General features: G+C 35.2%; 1 protein-coding gene across 1 annotated transcript in view; it reads left to right on the plus strand.

The window, feature by feature from the left end:
• Ptpmeg (protein tyrosine phosphatase Meg) overlaps nucleotides 1-22,636 on the plus strand; it is a 558,329-nt gene that overhangs the window by 318,708 nt on the left and 216,985 nt on the right. The window contains exon 15 of the mRNA XM_090403197.1: nucleotides 22,172-22,255. Coding sequence (XP_090259323.1) covers nucleotides 22,172-22,255 — 84 coding nt within the window. The remainder of the gene's footprint in view (nucleotides 1-22,171; nucleotides 22,256-22,636) is intronic.

Consider the following 22,636-nt stretch of genomic DNA (forward strand, 5'->3'; position numbering starts at 1 on the left):
TGTCAGGAAAGGTAGGTGAGGATTTGTAGAGTTGAGGTTGAAGCGAACATCATTAAGGTTAGAACTGAGACTGTGTATATTTGTTGAATAGATCTGGAAGGTTTTGTGAAGTCTGGTGTTGGCTATACAGGTCCTACACGTTCCCTATGCAGTGTTTGGAAACAGGTTTCCACATTGGTTATTTGCAGAATTTGGTTTTCTCATTTGTATTCCTTTTTTTATAATTCATTATGCATACTTCATCTACACGCTGATGTTTCTCTTCCGGTTCTTAGCATAATTGCCACCTTTTTTTGCCCGCTGCATATAGGTCAGATTTGCCCATACTCATACACATGACGGCATTCGACTTGTTGATCACACCAGTATGAATGCCTATCTACTCATCGGGGATTTCAGGTCACTTTTATTAAAACCCGAGTGCTCATTCCATCTCTTTGCATAATGATGTGACCTGAAGCAGTGACACCTGACAATTTTCTTGGTATCAAGGTTGCATTGTTCAGCAAGCCTGCAAATTTTGTCATTTAGTGTTTCATCGGTTTCAGAATGGAAATTGATAATAGTGTTATACTTTTTTGTTCTTTGTCTCAGTTGTGTCTTGAACTGATGAGGCAGTGATGTTATGAAGCTTTTTGGCATTGTCTGCAGAAGGCATGTTAGCTTCAAGACTCTGATCATGAATTATTTCAAGTTTTTTTTTTTTTTTTTTTTGAGTTGTGCAAATTTTCTAGAGATGGTTTCGTCAAGCATGACAAGGCACTATTCCATGCTATGCATGCAGTTTCCAAGTTTCAGGAACTGTTTAACATTTTTGGAAAAACTTATCAAAAGAGCAAACTTATCAAATTCTGCACATTATGGCAATTTGATCTGTTAAATTTCCAAAATCAACTCTTTAGAAAATCAAAATGCACAAGCTATCTATGAAACGTTTAGTGGTATTTTGTAAGCCTATGCATCTTTTATCTAAAACAAAAATGAAAATAAGCTCAATGAATTTTTGTGAATATATCAGTTGAATTTCTAAAATCAGCTCATTTCAAAATAAATAAATAAATAAATATAGATTGTATAGAATAGTGTGATCTACCCTGGACTCTGAAATAAAAAAAAATTGTTGACTTTAATACTGAAACTTAGTTAACTGAGGAGGTGTTCTGACATGGATAGAAACTGAAGGGTATAGCATATTATGTCATGATAGGAAATATAAATGGAGTGGTGGAGTGTTATTCATGTTAAGAAACAAACTCTGTCCCCTCATGCATAGAATCAAAGGGAAAATGACACTTAGCAGGATGCGACTATATGGACCAGGAAATATAGATAGTGATGTGCAGGAAATGTTTAGGCAAATTAGCTTCGATGAGGGTGTTCAACAACTAAATTTTTGGGCTTCTTGAAGAACAACTGTCATAGGCAGCATGTGGTATAGGGAACATGAGGATCAAGAGTTTTGGACTTAGTCATAGCATCAGAAGATCTGATTGGGACTAAGATGTTATGCATATCCTTATTTGGTAAGAGTGACCATGTTGTCCTGACTTGAAGAATGAATAGGCATGTAATTAGGCAGAATGAATTTAAGGCAGGAGCTATAATATACTTAGAAACTTACTTGGAGCAGTCATTACAGTGGATGGAAAAATTTGAATGAAAAGGGGTCATTAATACATGGAAGATAGTTAAGAAAAATTTGGCCAGTAGAAGGAGGATAAATGTTTTTGGACAGATCACCTCACTAAATGGAGACAGTAGTCAGGTGACCAAGGTATATGACATGTCAACTATTTAAGGATCACTTTACTAGCATGTTGCATCCTGATAAAGTAGGCTATACTCTGAGGTATAAGAAGGTGTGAAGGATTAGAAGTGAATGAACTGGATATATTTCGAATACTGAACACGCTAGATGTCATTAAGGCAGGAGGACTATATGAGATTTTGCCATGTCTTAGTCAGAGTGATAGGAACTGACCATATCATTAACTTAGCTGTTTAATGAAAGTCTTTCAACCGGATAGGTTCCTAAGGAAGTCAAAGAGGGTAAGATAGCACCATTGCTTGAGAGTATTGATAGTTTGAAAGTAGCAGGCTATTTATAGTTATATTATCTTATAATAGGGATTATAATTATATTATCATCCCTACCATGCCAGCTTAATTATAAAATAATTAAGCTTATGGTAGGAAGACAACGAATAAATTTGTATACAAATAAGTGGGAGAAAGATTAATCACAATGCTAAAATTAGCAATATTTAAGCTGTATCTAAAGTTATTTTTAACTTCTGAGAAATATTAGGGAGTGAATAGTTGGCATTAGTAATAGAACCATATTAAAAATGAAACTGTCAGAAGAAATCAAACATTATTCATCAATGCGAAAGCAGAGCTGATCTATGACAGCATGTTTACTTAAACGGAACGAGACACCATATAGCAAAATAACTATTTCAAAAAAAAATGGCTGACAAAAAGATCAAGATACATTTGTGAGATGATGCATTTCTGTTTTCTAAAGCATTCCACTTTAGAAAACAGAAATGGAGTTGATCACAAGGACTCAGCACAAGAGACCAATTTAGAGAAAAGTTGTTGATTAGAAACCAGTCATGAAATATTATTTTGGACTATCAAAATAGTATTTGGTATACCTCCTTGAGGAAATACACTACGAAATTCTAAACAAAAAATGATCCCTGATCTTTTGATGAAAGAATCCAGATCCTTTGGGTGACATTATCACCATGTAAGGCACCACCTGGTCTGAAATGTTTTCAGATAAGAATACATGGCAAGATGTGTTCAGTGGGTATGAGAGGACCCACTGAACACATCTGAACCCAGTGATGTGTGCAAGAACAGTTTCTATACCAGGATACTTCTACACCAGTACAGTATGGTTGGCTGGAAACAGACTGGTGGTGATCATGTTTTGATTCATGAGTGTAGTCATAACTCTGTCCATTAAAATGAATGTTGTTAATGAAAAATCTAATTTATTTAGCTTAGTAAAACATCAAATAAAACAGAACAGGTATCATTCTCCAACCTTCCATATTTGTCAGCTAAAACAGTCTGAATTCAGGAGTTGATCACTATATGAGAATAGGATCAATTTTATTCAATAAATCAGCAATAGATCAATTGCCGGTCTGGCTGGCCAAGTGGTTAGCATATCCAGCCAGAAGGCTGCGGGTTCGAATCCTGCCGTGGGCATGGATGTTTGTGATTATCTGTGGAAAAACTAGTGGTGGTGGCTGGCGGTAAATGGCGTTGGTGTAGTTGCGGTCAGCTGGTGGATTGAGTGGTGGAGACAGAATTGTAGAGCAGGTGCCCTCCCTCGATGAGTTTTTGGATTCCCTGGAAGTGTCAAATAATAATAATAATAATAAATCAATAATTCAGAGAGCGAAAAGTTTAAAAAGCATTTTATTCAAAAAGAAGGAAAATTACAAATTGAACAATGAAAATGTCGTTATTGTAATCCCTGTGCACATTCTTGAGGGAGCGTTCTTTATATTTTATTGGCATTTCAGAGTACTCATTAATGTGTGTGTTGAAGTCTTCATTTACTGCAAAATCAGGACATTTCAATAATTTTAATAACTAGGTGATATAAATTGTATGAATGCATTATTTAAAATGTCATGCATAAAATCTGTTCTGAATATTTCTTTCTCTTTCCTTTTATTTCAGATCAAAAACATTCTTTGATAAATAGTACTTTAGAAGACTTCATTATGAAAGTACTGAAAATATTAAAATTATATTAAAAAAGTAAATTATTTCTGTATGCTAAAAAAAATATTCATCTTAAATTTGCTGTTTTGTGTGTGTGGGGGGGTTACTTACATAACTGGCCAACGGCATCATTACTGACTAATAAATACCAGCTTGTTATATGAAAGTGTTAGGGTTTTGTTAAGTACTGCATCATTCTCCATTAATTCTAGAAAAAAATGAATGAGGTAATTGTGACGTTGTTCATTTTTAATACCTGTTCTTCTTGTTTAATGGTTTTATGACTATCAAGAAAATGTAGCCTGCAGAAGAAAAATTTTATGGTTGCATTCTAATCAAAAACTTGATGCTTTTTGACTGTTTTTCAAACATGAAACTAGTTAATTGTTCTATCAAATCTGTGAGGTTGTGTATTTCCTTCAACTTGTAATTTGTCCATATGCTGGAGTGTGTGATGAGTTGTGTTCATTTCACTTTGGGACTTTTACTTTGCCAGTTTATTGCAATCACTTATGGTTACTGGTCTCTGTGAGTACCATATTACATTTTTAGGATAGGCACAGCACATGATGTCTATTGTGTTTGTGGGGTGGGGGGGGGGAAATGTCATTTATTCTTTATCTCCAAAATTTAATTGACTTGTTCCTTAAATATAGCAGGTGGCAATTTTCCTTTGGCTGTTGCAAAATTGTTTCAGGTTACTAGCTGTTACTAACTAGTATATTATTATATAGTGTATTAGTGTGCATTATTATTATTATTTTATTGAAAAGACAAACTTTATAAATTCAAGAAGCTATACAATCTCATCCAGAATAGGCTTTTACAAACACCTGTGTCCACTGTGGAATTCAAACTCATGACTTGTTGGTTGGAGAGTTGGCGTGCTCGGCCAGCCAGACCACCATTGCTGTTAATATTTCTGTATTACAGGCATCTTCTGACTAAAATAAACATTTATTTCAGCTATAAAACTAAATTTTTCTCTTATATATTTTGCTTTCACTGGCTGACAGCATCTGCAGGAAAATTTACAGAAACCATACAAAAAAGATCTAAAATGCTTCATACAGGTGTTATTTTACAAATTGAAACCAGTTGATAAATCTCAGTCAGGTCTATTGTAAGGCACATTATATGGATTCTGTGTTTTGTGCAAAACTTGTGAACAGAATTTCTTGAATGTCACATACACAAATTATGGACTTTCAGGTGTCATGATATATAATTCCTTGGTTTTTGTTTAATGTGTCATGTTGAGTGAATGACCTCAGAAGACAATTTGAACCGTCTAGCAAAAGCATTTTTCATGAAGTAACAGATGGATGCAGATAGTCAGTCCACAGCATGATGTTTTGCAATAACGTGAGCAATTAGACTACTCTTATCTTTCTCTTGTTTTCAGCATTGCTACGTTCTCTTTTTTACAGATTTCAAAACATCTCCCCGCATATACCTTTTCACAGAAACAAGAGATCTTGTATATTCCAGGGCATTTATAGAATGGAATGTTATTGTTAAGAGGAAAATGCAGGAAGTTTTGTAAGTTGTGAACTGGCAATAATATCTTCCTTTCTAAGCAAAAAAAAAGAGGATTGCAAGCAGTGACCTGAAGCATGTGATGTCAGGCAGAAATAGGTCTGCAAGGATATGTACTGATTCTTCAACTAAATATCCACATTCTTATAATTTCTGCAGCAATTCTCATTGTGCAATATTTCAAATACAAATGTGATTCCACATTTTTAGGATGTTTGTTATCAGAAAATAAGTTATTATTTTTTTATTAATTAATATTTGAACTTAGAGTATAATTGTAAGCATATATGAAGTTATTTAGCAATCCACAAACACTTTAAGGAAAATGTGTTTGTGAAATAACTGTTCATTGGATGTTTTAATTTCTACCACAGTAAATTTAGTGTGTTTGATATTAAAATGTATGGTCGTGTGATCTTGTCACTTTGCTTTCATTCTTTGAAGCCAGCCAAGTGATGGTGCATCTTTATCTCATCTGTTGAGTTCTTCCTTGGTAGGCAGAACTAGGTGTTCTGTACCTATTTATACTTTTCCCACATTTATACTTTTCATGCTGTCACAACATTAAATGTTACATTACATGCCATCATGATCTCAGAAATGTAATGTAATGCCATGCAAATAATTAACTTATAATTAGTCTGAAAAGTGTACTTACTGACATTTAAATGCATTATACATTCTTTAATAATAATAATGAATTTTGCGAGCCTTGCCTTTTTGCCTGCAGAAGCAAAATGCATTTTAACATTTCCCTTATATTGATTCTTTCCTTCCTCCATGTTTTATGCTTATACGAGGAGGGTCAGGAAAGTTTTGAAAAACACCTAGAACAGAAATAATAAAAGCAACTGATATAACCACAAGAAAGAACATACGAGGATATAAGAATATAGGAACATAAGTTAACCTTTGTAACTCTGCTACCAATAAGTTCTATCAGTAGAGTGGTTGATCCTTATTCCCCTAATGTCTGAAAATTGAATGTGTTGTTCCAGCTGGTTTGCCTGTTGTGCAGAACAAAAAAACTGAGTTTCCTGGATGAAAAAAACTCTCCGATGTCGCTATATGAGACCAGCTAACTCAGCTTCACTAGAAAAGCTTCTTATAAAGGTTCTTCACATCCTGGACAGGATCAATTCAAACCCAGGTGTTTCGAACCAAATCGCATCATTAAAAGAGACTGAGCTATGGAGGCTCATACATTGATAAGGAAAATAGGATTAATCCATCAGAACAAAATGGCTACTATAATGCTATCCTCACTGTTTCCTTACCATTTTACTATTGTCGATGGATGAGATAAAATATTCTGCTGAAATATGTAATCCAATCAAGCAGATGTTCTTCTTTTCGTATTGAAAAGAAGAACATGTAAAAAAGTTTTAAAGTGAATAAAAGTTGAGCAGCTCTCAGATGTGAACTGTAGACTAAAATACACAAATATTATTCAAGAAAAAAATGAAAGAGTTTGAGAACAGGAATCAAACCTTAGAGATTCAGTGGCAAGCTCTGAAAAAAACATTGATTGATTCAGCCAGAGAGGCATGTGGTGAGGTTGTCTACAAGGATAGAAAAATCAGAACTCCCTGGTGGACACAGGAAGTTAAAGAGGCAGCGAACAAAAAGAAGAAAGCATATCAAAAGCTCCTGGCAAATAAGTCAGCTTGTGCTTTTAGAGAATACAGAGTCAAATGTAAGAAAGCTAAACACTGTGTAAAACTGCCTAAACAAAAAGTCATGGGAGGACTTTGGCAAGAACATAGAAAATTAATATCAAGAAGGTGGCAAGATATTCTTGAGGTTGTTGAAGAAGCTTAGAAATGGAGAAAAGAGTGCTGTAAAATGAATTAGATATGATAAAGGTGACATGAAAACAGTAGAAAAAGATATCCTAGAAGTATGGAGTAATTACTCGAATTATTGCTAAATGAAACAAGCAGTGACAGCACAGTGGTAAAAAAACACTGACCAGGCATATAGTCAGGAATACATATCCATATTTGAAGTAAAAAAAGCCATCAAAAGCCTGAAATGTGGAAAGGCAGCATGAATAGTAGATGATATTCGACCAGAAATGTTGAAGTATGGCGGTATAAAAGTCTTACAGTGGCTGCACTGCATACTTCAGAAGGCCTGGACAGAGGGACGAATTCAAGATGATTGGAGTAGGGCTCTCCAATTTCCCTTTTTATAAATGGTACCCATTTATAAAAAGGGAAATAAAACTGAATAGGAGAATTACAGAGGCATTTCATTACTCAGTGTTCCTGGTAAGATATATGCAAGTATATTTGAGAAACGGTTGAGAAGGATTGTGAAAGAAAAGCTTGGTGAAGAATCAGCTGGATTCAGGCCAAATAGAGGCTGTCAGGATCAGATCTTCACTTTACGACAAATAGTCGAGAAAGCAGAAAGCATGGGAATATAACAAAGATCTGTATTTAAGTTTTGTAGATCTGGAAAAGGCATATGACATGATGCCAAGAGAGAAGCTATTCCAAACACTACAGTTATATGGTGTTAATGGGGCATTATATTTTAGTCTTTATTTCAGTTGCAAGTCAGCAGTTAGAATTGAAGGAAGTACAATAAGATGGTTTAATGTTAAATCTGGTGTGAGACAAGGATGTACATTATCCCCCTCTTTTATTTATTATCTATATGGATCACATTATGAAGGAAAGTGGTATTAAACCTGATATCAAAATTGGAGGTGTTAATTTCAGGTCTTTGCTTTATGTGGATGACATTATACTTCTAAATAAATCTGCTACAAAGTCTGCAAGATTTCCTGACTAAATTGAATAACTGTTGTAATAGATATGGTATGAAGGGCAGCAATAAAAAGACAAAGACAATGAAAATAGGCAGAAACATTGAAAATATGAACTGCATTGTGAATGTGAGAACGTATATAGAACAAGTAAAACATTTCAGCTACTTAGGCATGATTTTTAGTGATGACGGTAAATTAAATATGAAAATAGACAACAGAATAAACAAAGCTGGTAAGGTAGGAATTCAACTGAATAAATTTATATGAAATGAGAGAGAAATTAGCCGAAATACTAAATTACTGTATACAAGACAGTGTTCAAGCCAATTTTAACTCATGGATCTGAGAGCGGGTTAGAAGTAAAACACTATGGACCACAGATATGAGAGTCCTGAGAAAGATTAGGGGCATGAACAGATGGCATCAATGGCAATATCATATTAAAAACGAGGCTATTAGGAAAGAACTTGATATTGTCAGCATCCAGGAATGCATTTGCAGAGCTAATCTCAGGTGGTATGGTCACTTAAGCAGAATGGGAGAGAATGGATTAGCAAAACAAGTGTTCTCTGTCAGATTGGCAGGAAATCGACCCAGAGGAAGACCAAGATATGGGTGTATTGATACAGTAAAAAGTGCCTTAGAAGACAGAAATATAAGACCTGATAATATTGGAGTCTTTATAGATAACAGACTGATTTGGAGGAAAATTGTAGATGGGAAGTTAGTAATGATGTAAATTTTTCATCTACTACTATTATATACTGTACACTCCTTGAGGGTATATATCAGGAATTCGATGATGATGATCATCATCAAATTCCTGACATGTACCCTCAAGGGATGTACAGGATGTGATAGTACTACATGAAAAATTTACATCATTACTAACTTCCTATCTACAATTTTCCTCCATATCAGTCTGTCACTTGTCAAGACTCCAATATTATCATTATCAGATCTTATATTCTATCGTCTAAAGCACATTGTACCGTATCAATCCACCTATGTCTTCCTATAGGTCGTTTTCCTGCCAACCTGGCAGAAAACACTTGTTTTGCTAATCTTTCCTTGCCCATTCTGTTTAAGTGACCATACCACCTGAGATTAGCTCTGCTAACACACTCCTGGATGCTGACAATGTCAAGTTCTTTCTTAATATCCTCGTTTTTAATATGATATTGCCATTGATGCCATCTGTTCACGCCTCTAATCTTTCTCAGGACTCTCATATCTGCGGTCTCCAGTCTTTGGTCAAGTGTTTTACTTCTGACCCAGCTCTCAGATCCATAAGTTAAAACTGTTTTGAACACTGTCTTGTATACTGCTAATTTAGTGTAGTATTCCATATTTAATTTCTGACTAATTTCTCTCTTATTCCATATGAATTTATTCAATTGACTTCCTATCGTACTAGCTTTGTTGATTCTGTTGTGTATTTCCATATTTAATTTACCATCGTCACTAAAAATCGTGTCTAAGTAGCTGAAATGTTTTACTAGTTCCACAGGTTCTCCGTTCACAACACAGTTGACATTTTCAACAATTCTACCTATTTTCATTGTCATTGCCTTTTTAATGCCGGCCTTCATACCATATCTATTACAACAGTTATTCAATTTAGTCAGGGACTCTTGCAAACTTGAAGCGGATTTATTTAGAAGTATAACATCATCTGCATAAAGCAAAGAGCTGACATTAACATCTCCAATTCTGATATCATGTTTAATACCATTTTCCTTCATAATGTGATCCATATAGATAATGAATAACAGAGGGGATAATGTATATCCTTGTCTCACACCAGATTTAACATTAAACCATCTTCCTGTATTTCCTTCAATTCTAACTGCCGACTGACAACTCAAATACAGACTAAGTATTGCTTGATATAATGCCCCATTGACACCATATAACTGTAGCGTATTGAATAGCTTCTCTCTTGGCACCTTGTCATAGCTTTTCACCTTGGTACCATGTATTTAAGTTTTGTCCATCTTTTCCAGATCGACAAAACTTAAATACAGATCTTTGTTATATTCCCATGCTTTCTCAACTATTTGTCGTAAAGTGAAGATCTGGTATATGGGTACCATGAGAGCTCTACTCCAATCATCTTGAATTCGTCCCTTTGTCCAGGCCTTCTGAAGTATGCAGTGCAGCCACTGTAAGACTTTTATACCTCCATTCTTCAGCATTTCTTGTCAATTATCATCTACTCCTGCTGCCTTTCCACATTTCAAGCATTTGTTGGTTTTTTCTACTTCAAGTATGGATATGTATTCCTGACTGTATACCTGTTGTGTGTGTTTTACCACTATGCTATCACTGCTTGTTTCATTTAGCAATTTTGCGAAGTAATTACTCCATACTTCAAGGATACCTTTTTCTCCTTTTTCATCTCTAACTCCTTTTATCCATTTCTTGCCAAAGTCCTCTCATGACTTTTGTTTAGCTAGTTTTACACAGTGTTTAGCTTTCTTACATTTGTCTCTGTATTCTCTAAGAGCACAAGCTGACTTATTTTCCAGGTGCTTTTGATATGCTTTCTTCTTTTTGTTCACTGCCTCTTTAACTTCCTGTGTCCACCATGGAGTTCTGATTTTCCTATCATTGCAGACAACCTCACCACATGCCGCTTTGGCTGAATCAATCAGGGTTTTCTTCAATGTTTGCCACTGAATCTCCAAGGTTTGGTTCCTGTTCTCAAACTCTTTCATTTTTTCTTCAATAATCTTTGTGTATTTTAGTCTACAGTTCACATCTGAGAGCTGCTCAACTTTTATTCACTTTAAAACTTTCTTACATATTATTCTTTTCAATACGATATTCAATTTCATCCTGTTCAAGACTAAATAGTGATCGCTTCCAATTTCAAATCCTCTGTACACTCAGGTGTCCTGCACCAGTGAAAAAACATCACTATCAAGAATAACATAATCAATTCTTATTCCTAGCCTCTTCTCTCCATGTGAATTTGTGCACATTTTTATGTTGGAACATGGAGTTAGTAATAACCAGCCCATGACCTGAGCAGAAATCCAACAGGTATTTGCCATTATTATTGGCTTTGCTCTTTTCTCCAAATTTTCCCAAAATATTTTTGCATGTCTGATAATCATTTCCTACTCTGCTATTTAGATCCCCAACAAGGACCAACTTTTCATTTTTTATTGTGTCAGTTGCTTTCTCTAAAGCATCAAAAAAGTCTCCACTTCTATCTTAGTAGAACCTTCTGTGGGACCATAGGCACAAATAAGTCTCATTGTCCAATTCCAAATTCTGATATTTGCCTACATCACTCTACTTGAGACTGCCTGCCATTGAAGAAGATTAGCCTTGTATTTTGTGTTCAATACTACGGCTTCTCCTTCTTTTCCTTGATTGTCATTTCCTGAATATAACATTTTGTATTTATTGTTCAGAAAGATCTCACCAGTTTTTGTCTTTTTTGTTTCAGTCACCCCTATTATGTTGATCTGGTACTTATCTAATTCCTCAGCTAGCTCCATTTCTTTGCCATTCAATCCTTTTATGTTGATAGTACCGATCTTTAACTCCGGTGATGTTGAGTTGGGGTGTGCTTTCAGATTTGTTCCAGTAACTGACTTTTCGTTGTTCGCCCTGGTTCCCTGGCGAAAACAATGGGGGCCTTGTTTAACCGGGCGACGCCCCAGCCGGCATGAAATTTTGTCATGTTGTACCATCATTTTCTATATTGGTTTAAGCCAATAAGAATACAATTTGGTCGGCTAAATCCCAAATTGTCAGCCCATCCTCGTTCGTTCGGTATCCAGGTAGATACCCAACAGGGTTCACCAAAAGAAGGTGAGGATTAGATTTTAGATCAGAAGCCCTGGTCAGTTCTCCGCATTCCTTTAAAGGCTATGTGGAGGTCTCGTCTCAGTTATACAGCTTTGACCCTTAAGCTGTATAACTGAGACAAGACCTCCAGATTACAGACTTTTGAAATCATTTTGAAAAAATTAATAGAAGTTAGAGTAATTTATGCATCATATTTATTGTTGAAATGTAGCTTGTATGGTATTTATTCTTATAAAGTATTTGTGCATTTTAAAGAAAATTGGCTTGAAAATCTTCAGAACAACTGTATTTCAATAATCAATAATTAAAATCCGTTATTTGACACCAAGTGGGCACTAGTATTGGAAATAATCTGTTTTCTTTTTCTGCACTTTTAGCAGAATAATGAATGATAATAGATAATTTCTGAAAAAGTAACATGTTGTTACTTTTTTCAATCTTTTAGTGTCCATATGATATTGGTGAGCATGGCTCCATTAATAAGTATGAATACTGTACATGAAATGAAATGATTGATGGGGGGGGGGGGAATCCAGTAGTATACTTTTGTTTGAAGTCTGAAATATTGACTTCTTAAAATGAGTATAAAATGGTGACATCATCATTTGTTTATTTATAATTTTGCAATTATAAATAGGGAAACCAATCAAAACAAATAAGTATGAGGGTGGTCTGAAAGTTCTCAGCCTAACAGTGAAAAAACGAATTTATAATTTCAAAATTATTTTTATTTTTCAACGTAATCTCCCTTAAGACTAATACATTTATTCCAGCGATGCTGCAATGCCATCCCTGTTGATGCATTTTGCAGATCTTACTGAGAACCCATCCCTGTAGTGGTTCTCAGTAAGATTCTGCAAAATGCTCCTCTACAGTTGCAATCACCTCTTGATTTGAAGAGAAATGTTTACCAGCGAGGAAGAGTTTTAGTTTTGGGAAGAGAGAAGTCAGAGGGAGCCAAGTCTGGGAAATAGGATGGATGTTCCAACAATTCACAGTGCTGATCCCCAAATTTTTCCACTGCCAAAACACCGTTGTGGGCTGGTACATTGTGCTGATGAAAGATGATTTTTTTCTTCTGCAAACCAGGTCTTTTCTCATTAATGTTTTCGTCTCTTCTAGTTAAAAGATCGGAATAATATTCCCCGGTTATTGTTTTACCCTTTTGAAGATAATTAATAAACAAAATGCCTTTAGCATCTCAAAACACCGATGCCATGACCTTTCCTGCTAATGGAAACAACTTTGTCTTCTTTGGCGCTGAACAATCAGCTTCTTTCCACTGTTTTGACTGCTGTTTGGATTCTGGTGTGTAATGGTGAATCCATTTCTCATCCATAGTAATAATTCGATGCACAAAATCAGTTTTATTTTTGTTAAAATGCTCCAAGCACTGTTCAGAGATTTTCATGCGAGTGTGTTTTTGATCTGCTGTGAGCAAGTGTGGCACCCATCTTGCTCAGAGCTTTTTCATTTGCAATTCTTCATGCAAAATATATCCTACACATTCTTTTGAAATGCCTATAATCTCAGCAATTTAACGAGCTTTGACTCGCTGGTCATCCAGTAACATATCGTGCACTTGATCAATGATTTCTGGTGTTGTTACACTTTTTGGACGTCCTTCATGTGGATCATCTACAAGTCTTGTACGGCCACGCTTAAACTCAGCAGCCCATTTCTTAATTGTAGAAAAGGAAGGAGAAAGAGTGCTCATAAACTTTTATGAACTCGAAATGAATTTCTTTGGGTGTTAAAACTCTCTTTTACAAATTATTTTATAATTGCATGATAATCAATTTTATCCATTTCAAGGTATACAGACAACACTTTTGCTTCAGACAGCTGTATAAAACAAACTACTTGATTGAATAATTTGCAGTTTTACATAGATGCTTATGACAGATGTACCAACTTAGAAAAAAAAAATTTTGCTAATAGTGTTGCCATCTATGGTTGAGCCCGAGAACTTTTCGAGAACATAGTCTGTGCACACTAATCGGAATAATGTGCATATGCTAACTGATGGATCTCTGATGATGGCAGTGGGGGAAACGGGGAGATAATTACTTATGTATTTCCAATATTGAGTTCAGGGTCTGCCTCTTTTTCTTTTTTCATCTGTAGGGGTGTAGAGAACCAGAGGGTGGATGTCTGAGTTGGTGGCTGAGCCATTTTATTTGGTTTCTTTGAACAATGCTGACTAGAGGATCTTGCTGGGCTTCATCTAATATAATAGAGTTGGGAATGTGGTCTTGCCAGCAGTAATTCAGGATATTTCTTAGACAATTAGTTCCAAAGCTATTTATAATATTGGTTGCTGCTTTTGTTGAGATGTTCCAGGTCTAGCTGGTGCACTTGTAAAGATGAATCTTCGTCTTCAAAAAAGGAATATAACAGGAAACTGAGCAAGGGTAAGGGGTGGAGAAAATGGGTAATAGGATTTAAGTGAAAATAAGATCCCTCAATGAATTATGGCAAATATCGTTTAACAACAAACACATATTTGCAGTACAGGTAGAAATGGTAAATTTTTACTTGTAGTACAAATGAATGCTGGTAACTTGCTGTGTATGTGTGCACATAATTTATTTGCGCAAATTAAATTCAGTTTAATTTGTACATTTGAAGACAGTTTATTACAGAAAAAATTAATTAAAAAATTAATTTTAGAACATTAACGCTCACTTGTATGTCGATGCACAGAAATGAGAATGGGATCGAATACGTGTAAGTAAATAAGCAACCACGCACGTGTTGCAATCTTGCTTCTGCCACACCGCCGGACGTGAACCACCGACATCCGTTTATTGGTAAATATGTCATTTTGGCCTACATGATTGGCCTCCGTAACTATTTTCATGACCTTGCTCCATCTTACAGGTCCTATTCATGTCACTGTTCCCACGATTCAGTCTTAATTGCATTGTCATTCAGGATGGAGGTAATCCAAGTTAACCGAATTAAATATTACCCATACCATGATGTCTTATATTTTTCTATCGACCCCTAACAAGGTTATATCGACCCCTGGGGATCGATATCGACCACTTTGGCGACCACTGATCTAGAGGATATCTTGGATAATACAAAAATAACTGAATTAGATGTGAATAATTTTGGCTGCTGTTACTGTGTTTTATTTTATTTTAATTTTGTGGTTTAATTATCCAAAATTTCAGTCCTTGATGTTTCTTCAATGTTTCTCTTATAGTTCAACACAATTAAGATGTCATTACTAGTTTCCTACAGAGCATTCTCTTGCAATGGTTTATTGTTTATTTCATCAGCTCTTACTTTTTCCATCTTCTAAAGTACTTCAGCTTCATCATCCAATTTCGATCTTGAGTTTCTCTTCTAAGATTGAGATTCATTCAGGAAAATTTTTGAGAAAAAGTATAGAATTCAAACATGGGCATATTTCTTTGGAGACTGGATGATACACCCTAGAAATGATTTCTTTCCGTTACTTCAAACATTCTTTGTCTTTGTTGTTTCCCTTCATTTTTTGGTGCGTTTTGCAAAATGCTCATTTTTTTTTATTTCCATTTGCAAAATGGAATATGACACCTTAACATTATATAATATAGCAGCAGCAGCACTCTGGCTTGATGGAATTTAATAACATTAACAAAATTTATCAAAAATAATTCAGACTGGTCATAATAATTCTGCCCTTTCTGAATGCAGTTTTATATTTAAGATTACTGTTAAAATTTGTGAACTGATTTTGACTTCATTTGGGCAACTTAAAGTAGTAAAAGTTGCATACAATTATTTTCACAGTATAATAGTATGTATCTCCCATGAGGAGCTGCTGATTCCATGGAGTATGGATGATAATTATAATAAGCTAAATCCATCTTTTATTATTATTATTATTATTATTGCACCCTCTTCGTGGAAGATCATTCAACTGATAACATATTTAGTATACCAAAACTTAAAATCCTTAACACTCCTTGCGTTAACAGCATATTCTGGTAATGCATTCCATTCGCTGACAATTTTCCATGAAAAAAGATCTACTCCTCACACCTCCTCTTCACCAGGGATGTTGGCTTCTGGTTCTTCCCTTCTCACTTTCTACTCTTTTTATAATCCACTTTGGATTAATCTGATAAAATTCTCTCACCAACATAAATATCTCTATCATATCAGCTCTTTTCTTCCTGGCCACCAAACTCCACAATCCACATCTGTGAACCCTCTCCATTGTTTGCATATCACAGTGAAAACCATGTGACCAAATCTGAGCACAGTAGTCCAAGTGTAGTCTGACCAATGCGTTATACTGTGGCACAACCACTTTCTTATCCCTACATGTTAGAGCACTTCTTATCATTGTGGCCTCTAAACTTCAGTCTACTGTCAGCCATCACTCCCAAATCTCAAATCTCATCTACTTCTGCAGTATTGTACCATCAGTATAGTACACAGCCTTATATTTCTGCACTCCAAAATGCAACACCTGGCATTTATTAATTTTAAAACTACAACCCCACTCCTTTGTCCAAGTCAAAAGTCTATGCAAATCTTCCTGAAGGGAATTAACTTCAGCAGTGCTACTTATAATTCTCCTCAACTTTGCATCATTAGCAAACAAATTAAGATCCCTAGTAGCCTACATGATATATTATTTACAAACAAGTTAAACAGCAGGGGGCCCAAGAACAGAACCCAGACACGCCACTGGTTACTCTCCCTTTTTGAGGCACTGCTCCATCATACACTACTTGCTGGTAGGGTTCAGAGAACCCTATCTAAGCAATATACTATATTTACTCAAATATAACTTACCCTCGCATATAACTCACACCCCTAATTTTACTTTGCGAAAAAATAAATTAAAAAGTTTCATGTATACCTCACACAGGAAAAAAAAAAGTTTCAACACGTTCACATCAGGGTGATAATAACTTGCTCCTCGCATTAAACAACATGCCCTCCCCAACAGCCACTATACTGCAGAACCAAGAAAATCGAGCAGTTTTATTGTATCACTGAATAAAGTACAGAGACATTTGCAGATTGTATAATATATTTCTCAACAAATAGTGCAATTAGAGACATCTGGGATAAAAACAGCACTTACTAATGAATCAGATATACTCTCCCACAGAAACTAAGCTGTATAGACTCGAGCAAAACCACATGTTGCACCGCAAACACAGTATCTAACTAAAAATTATTGTTTGTCCAATTTTTCAATTACATGAAATAAGTTTGATTACATTTGAAATTTTCAATGTCATTAAGACAGATCACAAAGGCTAACTTCAAATAAAAATTCTACCATGAATCGAAAGATATGGAAGTAGTACACAAACAAGCAGCAATAAAATTCAACCAAAGGGTTGAAACTTTATGTGAGTTGAGCCCACCCGGGCGACATGGAAGCTGTACACAAATGGTAATGAGAAGTTCCATTGGAATGATAAACAGGCAAAACACCACCCCATCTGTTAAATGAATGTGTTAAAACTAAGAAATATATTAGTGAATATTATTATGGCGATTTCATCTATTATGGAATTCGGTTGAAAAGAATTAGCATTTCAACTCAACAATTGTTGGCTTGCCTTTGTCATTGGGTGCCATGATCTTTTATTAATACCGCACCAATTGTATGCACGTCTTCATAGCTGCACTGTCTCTACTGACCAACCATTGCTGTCTGTTTTGCACTCTGCTTTCACTTCTCATTAGTCATTTGTGAAGGATTGTTCATTACATATCTCAGGTCTTGTAAATGATTGGTAATTTTATCTTGAAATAATGGGAAAGAAGATGACTTTGACAATGCACACAAGGAAACCGCTTTTAAGGCCAGAAGTAGCAATAGCATATAGGAGATTCTTATAAGTCATACCCATTTTTAGTTTTTTCCTGAAAACTTTAGTTTCCAAAAATCCCTGCATATATCTCGCATCACGATTTTGTAGCTTTAATTTTGGGGAAAAAAGTGCGAGTTATATTCGAGGAAATACGGTATTATCTATTCCCATCCTCTGCAGCTTGTACACCAACTTATCATGTGGCAATCGATCAAACACTTTTGCAAGTCCAAGAATATCACCGTATATGATTCTCCCTTATATAATTCACTTGTTACCTTATTATAAAATGCAAGTAAATTGCTGAAACAAGACCTGCCCTTTACAAATCCATGCTGACCATCATAAAGAATGCTGAATTCATCAACCTAATCTTGTATTCTATTCCTTACCAATCTCTCCAACATCTTGACTACAGCTGCAGTTATACAGACTTGTCTATAATCGGAAACTTTGGTCAAGGGCATAGCTTACTGTTGTACACATTCCTTAAAAATATGTGATGATATGTCATCCATTCCTATGCCCTTATTAACATCTAACCCAATCAACATCTCTCATACTTCTGATTCTTTCACTACCGATTCTCATAATACTTGTCTTCCTTTTATGTGTTCCACAACATCATTTACACCAGTATGATACACATTGATAAAATGTTCATTTAATAATTTAACTATATCCTTTGCAACGCTCACTGTGCTGCCATGACTATCCACCAGTGTCAACCTACCATAATTATACTTGCTCTTGCTTGCCATATAGTGGAAGAGTTCCCTTGAATTAACTTTGGCCTGACCAGGCAATCTCCTCTCATATCACCTTTTCTTTCTTTAGCCTGCACTTTATATTCTTCATGGATCTGATCGCCACCAACTGTCTTGTACCTCCTCCATAGCATTTTCGTTTCCAACACAGTTTGTTTGATTTCACTCCTACTCTATTTACTCACTTAACCCTTGGTAAGCAGTTATATATTGCTTGTGTCACATACTGCCTTATGACTTCTCATGCACTGCCAACATCTTTACTGCACAGCTCATCTGCCCAACATGTTGATTCTAATTGACTACAGAGCTTCCCATAATCACATAGTCATACCCCGACTTACGCGAATCCAGAGTTACGCAGTTTCTTATATGTACATATTCCGTCCCGCTTCACGCCTCACCACTAGTCATATCTTTCAGGCGCTGGCCACATTCGCCAGTGTTGCACATGCTGTGAACAAGCACTGACGTGTTTCGCACGTTCTCCATTCATACACGATTTTTATAGTGTACAAACCTTGCGATTGTTTAATGTTATGTTCTGATTAAAATTTTATCACATAAAAAATAATAATGTCATCCAAAAGAAGCAAGTCCGATTCTTCTACAGCTAGCAAGAAAAGAAAAACATTTACTTTGGAAACAAAACTCAACATTATTAAGGATTTTGAAGGCGGAATGAAAATTTGTGAGCTAGCAAAGAAGTTCGATCTACAGGAATCCACAGTAAGAACAATCATAAAAGAAAGCTTTACAGATTTTGGAAGACATAGATTCTAATGAGGAACGAACTGTAGCCACAAGGCAAAAGGCAAGGAATAAAAAAATCATTAGCTTGCTATGAAGAAATTTTGCATGACAAGAAAAAGACATTATGCCATCAGACGAATCTATTAGATTTTATGAAACCATCGACATCAAAATAACTTTCTTTTTTTTATGTACGAAAAACTACAATTATGATTATATTTCTTAAAAAATATAGGTGTTTTTGTAAACCTTTGGTCCCAATTGTATGTTTGTATATATAAATTAGATGCAAAATTATACCCTGAGTTATGCGAATTCGACTTACACGCTTTTTTGTTGGTCCCACCTATTGCATAACTTTGGGGTTTTACTGTATTTTATATTTCCACATATATCCATTTTTGGCAGTAACCTTTTCTTGTTGTACCACTTGTCACCCATCAGGATCACCTTCTTTTTACATGCCCAACCAATTTGCCTAAATATTTCACAATCAGCTTTCTCTACATTCCGACGCCTATAACAACATCCTGTCAGATATACTAGCCTGTTAATTTCAACTTCACACCACACAGATTCAAAATTAGTGCATGTACTATTTAACTTCCACACCTCATTGACACAATTCCACTGCAATCATTAACAGCTTTCTTTTCACATTCCTATCCTTCCAATTATCTTTGGGCATATTGATTCAATCAATGCAACAAACTCAGCTCTCTTGTTTTGAATACTCTTTACGTTTGTATATAAACATATCAATTCCTATGTCTTTGAGGTCATTCTACCAGCACCAACATTCTCTATTCTAGCTGCTCCACCACCTCTCTCTCACTCTCTTTTCGGTGTGACTACTTCCATTTCCCTGATCCTGTTTCACAAGTAGACTTTGATGATTTACTATATTAACTTCTTGATTCTGTGCCTTCTTAGAAAACAACAGCTTTTCTAAATGCCCAACACCAAAAACCCATTTAAATTCATCAACTTAAACCATTCCAACTTTCCTTTAAATTCACTCCATAGATTTACAAACTGAACCCCTTTGCCTCACATAACTCAGACATCTTACTGTTCATTACATCTGCTCTCCTTCTCAATTCACTATTATCACATCTTGGCAACACACTAACGACTTTTCCAATAACACTGTTTTTTTTATTTATTTGCTGTTCCTCAAGTCCCTATAGACATTCTTTTTTTTTCTCCTAAGTCATTTGCTCAGTAGAAATGGCGTTTGCATTCTACAGCGCTTGACCGCACGACGAAAGGCGTTCGAATCTAGTCGCCGACTAGAGAAACTTTTTCTAAGCCTTTTCTTGACTGGTTCCAGAGTTAGTCGATCTCTCTCATGGGCTAGCAGATTTTTTCTCCCAGAAACTTGGATTTTTCGTCCCATAAACTCAAGAAAATCAGTCATCGAACCCACACTATTTTCAGACATTAAAAATATTGTGTTAGGGACCACCAGATGGCGGCCCCTAACCCTAACACTTACTAGCCACCTTCTTCACTGCATGCTGAATTAATTAGTGATTGCCTTGGGCCGGCTATCTCTGATTGGCTACCAGTGGAGATTGAACTGCCCACTCAGTCTCCTAAAGTTAGATAGGGCTAAAGAACACCTCGCCTACTCCCTATACGGAACAAAAAGGTGTTAGCTGATTTTTTTTTGAAGTCATTTGTACCCATGGCTACCACTAATTTTGATGTCTGATCTTTCCTTTTCTGCAACACATCAGGTATTTGTTTCATTGTTCCACCAGGAAAGCATGTTTTGTGCACTTTATTAGCCATCACACCTCTAATGATTGAGTCCCCCATACAATGATATATGATTATCCTTTGACTCTTTCTTTGTAATACTAACTTCCTCCTTCTCAGTCTCTTCTTTAGATGTTTAATATCATCTTCCAGATGCTTCATTTCACTTTTTATTTTCACGACCTCTTGTGGAAGTTCCTCTACTACTGCTATCCCGACTCCTGCTCCTATTTCTAATTCCTCTAATCTCTCAACATGCTTTTCACGTATGTTAATGCTTTCCTTCTTTTCATTTACCCTAGCAATCCATAAAGCTTGCACATTTTTTGGTGCATACACAAAGCAATTTTGGTAATGCATCCACTGGGAAAATTTCAAGGCAGAACTTGATCTCCGTGCCAAACTTTGCAGTAATTTTTGACAACTCATTGGATTTTTAGGAAGTACTGCTGTTTCATTAATTTTTTTTAAATTTGATTTTTATGGTGCCAATTACCATATATATCACATCATATATATGATAATTGGTTAGTAGGACAATCGCAAACATCCATGCCCTTGGATTCAAACCCATAGCCTCTTGGCTGGAGAGCTGATATGCTAACCACTTCTGGCCATCCAGGCTGGCTGGTTCATTAGAGCTGTTGGAATTAACATATGGTTCAGGTAACTGCATGCATTGTGATACACACACACAGTTTCATGAGCCTTCTGATGCCCTGAGTATTTGGTTATATCCTGATGTTCTAATTTTCAGTTCAAGACTGTTTAATGGATGATTGTTTGTTTATTTGTTAATATTATTTTTCCTGACTTCCATTTTTATTGGAAAAACAATTCATGAATATGATGATAATTTAATGAAATGTTTTAGATGTGGTTAATATTTTAAGTCATTTCAATCAGATCATTAACAAAATTATGTCTTTATTGTATAATTTAGTACAATTTTGTGATAATGAATGGTGTTATAAAAATGCTATTATGAAATCATTTTATGATGTCCTGCAACTATTTCTATACTCTTTCTATTGTGATTCATGACAGACTTATAACCTTTGCTCTTTTTTTTTTTAGACTTTATATATTAGTTAAATGTGAATTATTTTTATAATTCACATTTAACTAATATATAAAATATTTTGTGATTTATTCAGACTAATGGTCATGAAGAAGCACAAGGATTAGTGACAATCAGAATGAAGCCAGATGATCAGGGAAGATTTGGTTTTAATGTCAAGGTATGTTTGCATGTTTTTATAACTTATGATTTGAATTAGTTTGATTACGTAGCATCAAGAAAATGAACTGTAGAATGGATGTTAAAAGTTATGCTATTTTCTTGTTATATTAAATTTTTATTCATAAGAAATTGCAAATGGAATAATGTGCAGTTAGTAGATAGATCAGTGAGCCAAATTTGATGGATTAAAGGAGTTATATAACAGTCCTTGAAAAATGTGCTGTCTGCTCATCCGTAATAAGTGATATTTTTATTTGATGAGTAGAAAAAGAATCAGAAGAGGATTTTCAGTTTTGTTGTCAGTTTATTTATGTAATGCCGATTCTGTTTTATATCGTAAATAGTTATTTTATATGTTTATCTACTTATCACATTTATT

This window comes from Typopeltis vanoorti, chromosome 13 (assembly GCF_054136105.1).
Source record: "Typopeltis vanoorti isolate ZY-2024b chromosome 13, IOZ_Tvanoo_1.0, whole genome shotgun sequence".
In the NCBI taxonomy this organism is placed as follows: Eukaryota; Metazoa; Arthropoda; class Arachnida; order Uropygi; family Thelyphonidae; genus Typopeltis; species Typopeltis vanoorti.